An 8,364-nucleotide genomic window follows, 5' to 3' on the forward strand; every position below is an offset into this window, starting at 1 on the left:
CTTTTTATACCGTTAATATTTTGTCATTTAAAAACAATAAAACTATACATTTGTATTAATAGTCCGCTATAGTGGATGTCATCATTGTGTATAAGTAAGTAGATAATAACAACAGAAATTCCTTTATCTTTTTTTTTTTTTCTCATTTTCGTTTTTTATTCACTGAAATACAAGCAGCTTAATTCAAGTCATGAACCACTAGCCTCGTTAGTCTTGTGTGTTGTTTTTTTTTTGGCTCATTTGTATGTTTCGGAGCTTAGTGTGGCGTTCATTTCACTGAACTAATATACATTATTGTTTAGGGGCATGCTGAAGTCCGCCTCCGGGTGCGGATTTTTTTTTCGCTGCGTTGAAAACCGATTGGTGGCCTTGGGCAGTTTTCTGGTCTTTGGTAGATTTGTTGTCTCTTTGACACATTCCCCGTTTCCATTGTCTATTCTGTAGTATTAAGTAAAGAACCAAATGACTCAAACGAGTTAAAAATTATTTTCAAAATCAGATCATCAATCGAAGTGCACTGAAATTCTCTAAATAAGTTTAGTAAACAATGGTAGCTAATTTGTTTTTGTTAAACTTTGAAACAGTGTCGTTACACCTAGACAATGTACTTTAATACTAGTAAGTGTTGACCAAGACACTGTGCCTTAACATTTTGCCGGTGTTGCCTTAACACTTGTTGGTGTTGACCTAGATATTGTACCTTATCGCTTGTCAGTGTTGACCTAGATACGGTACCTTAAAACTTTCAAGTGTTGATCTAAATAATGTGCCTTAACACTTGTTGGTGTTGACCTAAATAATGTGCCTTAACATATGTCGGTGTAGGCTTAACACTTGCAAGTGTTGACCTAGATGCTGTTCATGACCGCTTGTCATTGTTGACCTAGATATTGTACCTTAACACTTGTCAGTGTTGATCTTTCCACTTGTCGATGCTGACCTAGACAACTTGACTTAACATTTGTCGGTGCTGACCTCGACAACTAGCCTGCACATTTGTTAGTGCTGACCTAGACATTTGTCGGTTGTGACACTGTTCTGCAACACTTAGACAATTTGTCTAACCAATTTATCTGTTCTTGCATTGACGATTTATTCAAAATATTGCAATCTTGACTACGTGGATTATAAATTTAAGGGCAAACTCTGAGCACTACAGATCTTTGAAGCAAATTTTGGCCGAAGAGCTTTACCATGTATACAAATAAAATCGAATTTGAATCTAATTTCACTCAATTTTCCACGTATCGTAGGTGTTATTATAGTTTAAACATATTTTATTGTTCAAAATGACAAATGGATCAGAGGTAAGTTTTACAACTTAGTAACGTCTTCTCCAGGTGTTATATCAGCTTTAACCACGATCCTTTTTGAAAATAATGTTACCCTTTAAAAGCGGTATAAAGGTAGTTTTAATCGAATACGTTATTGCAGGTTTATTTTGCTCGGGGCAATTACCCTTATTGAATTTAATTGATATTTTGGCTGTAGAATCTAATTTTCATAATAATTGCACATCTGTAGATTTTAAACTAGCCATCATGCGTCAAAAAGACCATATCGCACATCAGCGAACGAACCATCGCACTTCGGCGTATACCATAGCACTTTAGCGTGACCATCTTACTTCAGCGTCCCCACCGCACCTCCGAGTATAAATGTCATTCTGTTATTTGTGTTGGTTTGCTGTCTCATTGATATATACCCCACACATCCGTTTATTCATATTAATTCTATATTATATTTGCAGGATTGGAAATAAAGATGAACATATGTCTCCATAATGTTTGTACGAGTTATTGTACGCATAGTTCGGTTTATATACAAAATCTTGTGGATAGTATTGCTGTTAATTGCTTTGCTTAATTTTGGTATTGTAATCAAACATTTGTACAAACCACAGCAGACAGAAACAACAATGGAAGGCAGTACCTGGTTTCTTGTCCTATGTACAACCTTAGTGCCTTCCGAAAGGCGAAATATCGTGCATAATAACACCATGCATAACTGGAGAACACTAGGTTCCGATATATTACCCGTGCTTTTTCTAAGTGACGAATTCAAAAATGTAAGAGAAACTTTTATAAGAAACGGATGGAAAGTTTTCGCGATTGAGCATTCTTCTTCAGACGGAACGCCTATTTTACGTCATTTCTTTTCAGTCATACATCGGAAATACCAATCCAAGTACATTGGTTATGCAAATGCTGATATTCTCTTTACATCTGACTTGAGAAGCTCTCTAAATTTAATTGACAAGCAAAGACAAGCTATTCCAAATGAAAACGTTATATTCATATCAGGATGCCGCTTTGACATTGAAAATATTACCTCAAAAGATATTTCCTCGTATGATAAAATACTACAGATAAAAGAAGACTCTAAAAAACACCCGCCCTCAGGACAAGACTATTTTATAACAGATTTCAATTATCCCTGGGGAGGGATACCGGATGTTGTTGTGGGAAAACACAAAATTGACAACTGGCTTTTGATAAATGCTATTGAAAATAGTCACACTGCCATAGATGCCTCAGTTGGAATTACGGCAGTTCACCAAACTGTTGACTTGGGTTCATGGGAAAGTGGTAAAATGAATTCTAATTCGAGTGATCATTTATACAACGAAAACCTTTTGCAGTCAGCATTCGGTCCCATCTATTTCGCGAGTGGAAATCTCAATTGCTTGCCACTTTATATGACACATACTTACGGGAAAAAAGAAATTGTGCTTATAGAAAGAACTCTATATCCTGAATACTGTATGCGACAGCAGGTATTCAGAGATTTTATTGAGAAGGAAAGAAAAAATGCAGAAAAACAACGTAAAGAACGTGAAAGACGGGAACAAAGCATGTTTACAATGTCTAAAATTAAAACTACTAGATCGTCAGTTCCCATTAAACACATTTATATCAAACCAAAGAACAATGAAGAAAACAATGAACCAGTCGAACAACGATTACTTACACCCAATCCTAATTATAAGTGTCGTCTCTGTTTTCTAGAATTAACGCAATTACGAGATATCATACAAAATGTATGTAAACAGAACTAACTTGTTCCAGCGTAGAAGAAACTGAAGATGTGAAAAAGATTATAAAGAAAATTAAAAACCAATTGTTCAGAGAACAATTGAAGGTCTTTCCACCAGTAAGGATCTATTTTGATATGAAAATATTAAAATTTTCTTTTTAAATGTCAATTTCCGCGTCAAATGACAGCTTATTGTACGCTGATTCCAAAAATATATATTTTTTATACAAAAAGATATAAATAAGGGAGATAATTTTTTACTTCCGGTTTAAAAGATGTTACTTCCGGTATTATTTGATAGTTTACTTGACACTGATTCCAAAAATATATGGTTCTATATACTTTTACATTAACTTAGTACAAAAAATAGCTACTTCCGGTTTACAAAAGGTCACTTCCGGTTGACTTTTTCAATGTCACATTGCTTGCAACTTAATGCAAAAAGTCCCTTGGCTTTATCATGTATACATATGAGGTAAAAGCGAAGGTCAAAATCTAGAACGTTAAATTTACCTATGACCTTGAGCTCAAGTTCAAGGTCATAAACCAAGGACCACAAATCAAAAGACTCTAGGCCTCTACTTTATATTGTTAATGAGTTCTATTACCATACGACTAACATTAGATATAAAAGGGGGAAAACTCGCATCAAATGTCTACGTACCCTTTCAACTAAAATTTACGTGTTACGACATGTCGCAACTAACAATTTTGTGAAAATATTTTGTCGATATCTTATATGATTTCTAAAAATAAGAGATAACAAGCCAAAATCAAAAAAATTTGAACATGACCTTGACCTTTGACCTTGACCTCATTTTCATTTTTTTGGACCAAGGACCTCATATCAAAAGACCCTAGGCCTCTATCACTTATGGTTTTCCAGTTAAAAATACATTTCACTTATATCAAATACAAAAGGGGAAATAACTCTCATATGGAATCTCTATACGGCTTCGGTCAAAATAAAACCTAACATCCTGAGGATATAACGAGCAATTTGGAAAAATAAATTTGTCGTTTTCTTTTACGGTTGTGGAGGAGATCTCATAACAAGAAAAACAGTGTTTGGGGAGATAACTCTTACAAAGAAAAGTGTTCGGTTAAACAGGGTCAGTTTCAAAAGCGTATAAACTGTATGATATCATATACCAAAAAACTAAGCGACATCTTTTGAAACAAAAATACACCGCAAGAAAAAAATTAGGCGGAAGAACAAAAAAATAATCAGAAGAAAACCAATAGGTCTTTCCACGGAAAGGTGGAAAGACCTAATTATTTCATGGGGCTTCAATTCAAATTAATCTACCACATGTTGGCCATTTATGCCACACATTTTAAGGAGGTTCCTAATACAGTTTTCTTCGTCTTTTACGTCAATTTATAATAGTGTGTTCAAATATTTGTCTTGACCAAGAGCGCTTCGATCCAAAAGAATTTCCATCTTAAAAAAAGTTTGTACTATTTGAATAGAAATAGTTCAAAGGGTTAAAAACGTATATAGATTTTTACTTGACCTTTATGGTGATAGTTAATACTACCAATATAAAGGGTCAATCCATAGTAAAATCTACATAAATGCATACTAAATAAGAACCACTAAAAATAAAGCATAGTTAAAACAGACCATATCATCAACCAACACCCAACTCATCAAGAATCACAAAAAATACAGCACAGTACAACAAACCATACCAACAACCAACACTCGACACATCAAGAATCACAAAAAATACAGCACAGTATAACAAACCATACCAACAACCAACACTCGACTCATCAAATATCACTAAAAATACAGCACAGTATAACAAACCATACCAACAACCAACACTCAACTCATCAAATAACACTAAAAATACAGCACAGTATAACAAACCATATCATCCACCAATAATCGACTCATCAAGAATCACAAAAAATACAGCACAGTACAACAAACCATATCAATCACCAATACTCTTATCAAGAAGAATCACCAAAAATGCAGCACAGTATAACGAACCATATCAATCATCAACACTCGAATCATCAAGAATCACAAAACATATAACACAGTATAACAAACCATATCAATCACCAACACTCGAATCCTCAAGAACCAAAAAAAAATACAGCACAGTATAACAAACCATATCAATCACTAACACTCGAATCATCAAGAATCGCAAACAAATCAGCACAGTATAACAAACCATATCAATCACCAATACTCTACTCAAGACGAATCACCAAAAATGCAGCACAGCACAACAAACCATATTATCCACCAATACTCGACTCATCAAATATCACTAAAAATACAGCACAGTATAACAACCAATATCAATCACCAATACTCTACTCAAGAAGAATCACCAAAAATGCAGCACAGTACAACAAACCATATCATCCACCAACACTCGAATCATCAAGAATCACAAAAAATACAGCACAGTACAACAAACCATATCATCCACCAATACTCGACTCATTAAATATCACTAAAAATACAGCACAGTATAACAGACCATATCATCCACCAACACTCGACTCAAGAAGAGTCACTTAAAAAAACAGCACAGTACAACAGACCATATCATCTACCAACACTCGACTCATCAAGAATCACAAAAAATACAGCACAGTACAACAGACCATATCAATCACCAACACTCGACTCAAGAAGAATCACAAAAAATACAGCACAGTATAACAGATCATACCAATCACCAACCCTCGACTCAAGAAGAGTCACAAAAAATACAGCACAGTACAACAAACCATATCATCCACCAACACTCGACTCAAGAAGAATCACAAAAAATACAGCACAGTATAACAGACCATACCAATCAACAACCCTCGACTCGAGAAAAATCAATAAAAATACAGCACAGTACAACAGACCATATCAACCACAACACCTGACTCATCGAAGGTTACTAAAAATACAGCACAGTTCGTACAACAAACTATATATACAACAACACCTGACTTCTAAAAACAGACATTTAAAGACACAACAATGGACAACACATGAACACACATGGGCAAAATAGCACGATATGGTACAGGCAAAAAATGTGGTGGGGTTAAACCAGTTGTATGTGCCCACATGTATAGTGTTTTCTGCAATGTTATCCTAAGAAATTTCTTAGAATCATTGACACACAAACTACTCCACAAAAGTTATTTTACATTGCATGTTTTCTCATTTGCTACTACGTGTATGCAAAGTGAATTGCTAAACCATAAAGCATTTTTTATTATGTATTGAATTAAGCTGGATTTTTTTTTTATTAAAGGACAACTTTTCAAATGTTGAAAATGTATCTTGGAAAGATTGAATGAGATGATTACAATTAAAATAAAAAAAATTGGCAAAAATATTCAGTGATGCCAAAGTAAGATATAACTGTTTTTGTACAAAAATATATAAGAAATATAACAAGAGTGCACACCCTAAAGTGTCTACTCATCATTGATAATCATGATTAATGATTTTATGCTGATAGTCCTAAATATTAATCACATAATCTTAACATTAACAATGATCCATGAAATTGAGGTCAAGGTCAAATAATCCAAGACAGACAGATGTGTACACCTTACAATCAAATGCAGTTCAGGTTGACCTATTTATTACAGTATAAAAGAAACAAACCAAACCATGATGAAAACTTTTAAATAATAACCAATGAACCATGAAAATGAGGACAAGGTCAGTTGAACCTTGCCAGACAGACATGTACACCTTGCAATCATTCCATACACCAAACATAGTTAACCTATTTCTTATAGTATACAAGAAACAGACCAAACCATGAAAACTCAATATTTACCAATGAACCATGAAAATGAGGTCAAGGTCAGATGAACCCTGCCAGAAAGACATGTACACCTTGCAATAATTCCATACATCAACTATAGTTAACCTTTTGTTTATAGTATACAAGAAACAGACCAAACCATGAAAATGAGGTTAATGTCATAAGAACCCTGCCAGACAGAAATGTACACCTTGCAAATAATTCCATACACCAAATGAAGTTAATCTATTGCTAATAGTATATCAGAAGAGGACATAACTACTGAAACGTAACACTGACCAGTGAACCATGAAAATGAAGTAAAGGACAGATGATACCTGCCAGACAGACATTTACACCTTACAATCATTCCATACACCAAATATAGTTTACATATTGTTTATAGTATTAGAAAAATATACCCGAATAAAAAAAACTTAACACTGACCAATGAACTGTGAAATTGAGGTTAAGGTCAGATGAAACCTAATTCCATACACCAAATATGGATTACCTATTGCATACAGTATCTGAAAAACAATCCTAATCGCACCTTGATCACTGATCCATGAAATTAGATCAATGTCAGGTGAACTCTGTCTGACAGACATGTAGACCTTGCAAGGAACCCATATACCAAATATAGTTATCCTGTTATTCATAATAAGTGAGACAACCAGTATTTTTTTCCAAGCAGTCACTAAACAATAAAAATGAGGCCAAGGACAACTGACATATGACAGACGGGATCTTCATAACATAAGGCATCTGTATTCAAAGTATGAAGCCTCAAGGTCTTATACCCTCTGAAATATAAAGCTTACTCGGTAATACAAATTGTTTATGCGTCCGCAGGATTGTAATCCCTGTCTCACATTCTGTGTCTTTCAGTGAAGGCGAGACAGAAAGTTATTTTTTTTTTAGTGTATCTGAAGCACTTACTGGTAACTTATAAAATTAAAGAACTTTAGTGAGCGCGCTCACATACCCCACGTCCCCACGTTGTCATTGGAGAAATAAAATAAGTGTAAGAAAAAAAATTGAATCATAATTTCCTGTCAATATGCACATCTGCATAGTATAATCCTTATTATCTACTAAGTTTCATGAAATTCTGTTGTGTGGTTTCAGAGGAATTGCGATGACAAACTGTAACAGAAGTACATTAAAGCAAATAAGTTCAAAGGGGCTTAACTCCTAGAAAAAAAATTGAATCATAATTTCCTGTCAATATGCACATCTACATAGTATGTCCTTATTATCTACAAAGTTTCATGAAATTCTGTTGTGTGGTTTCAGAGGAGTTGCGATGACAATCTGTTGCAGAAGTACATTGAAGCAAATAAGTTCAAAGGGGCGTAACTCCTAGAAAAAAAATTGAATCGTAATTTCCTGTCGATATGCACATCTACATAGTATGTCCTTATTATCTAAAAAGGTTTCATGAAATTCTGTTGTGTGGTTTGAGAGGAGTTGCGATGACAAACTGTTGCAGTAGTACATTAAAGCAAATAAGTTCAAATGGGGCGCAACATCT

At 34.3% G+C, this 8,364-nt stretch overlaps 1 protein-coding gene across 1 annotated transcript; it reads left to right on the forward strand.

Annotated features, from left to right (window-relative positions):
- The first annotated feature begins 49 nt into the window (after positions 1-49).
- Positions 50-3,199, forward strand: LOC127701840 (uncharacterized). Its single transcript, XM_052205812.1, has 2 exons — positions 50-94; positions 1,751-3,199. The coding sequence occupies exon 2, from the start codon at positions 1,784-1,786 to the stop codon at positions 3,056-3,058; it is 1,275 nt and encodes a 424-aa protein (XP_052061772.1). The 5' UTR covers positions 50-94; positions 1,751-1,783; the 3' UTR covers positions 3,059-3,199.
- The last annotated feature ends 5,165 nt before the right edge of the window (positions 3,200-8,364 follow it).

Source organism: Mytilus californianus, unplaced genomic scaffold (assembly GCF_021869535.1).
Source record: "Mytilus californianus isolate M0D057914Y unplaced genomic scaffold, xbMytCali1.0.p SCAF_5, whole genome shotgun sequence".
NCBI classification, from domain to species: Eukaryota; Metazoa; Mollusca; class Bivalvia; order Mytilida; family Mytilidae; genus Mytilus; species Mytilus californianus.

What these genes read in the sequence shown, in the direction of transcription:
- LOC127701840 (XM_052205812.1), top strand. Translation starts at nt 1,784, where the DNA reads ATGTTTGTACGAGTTATTGTACGCATAGTTCGGTTTATATACAAAATC.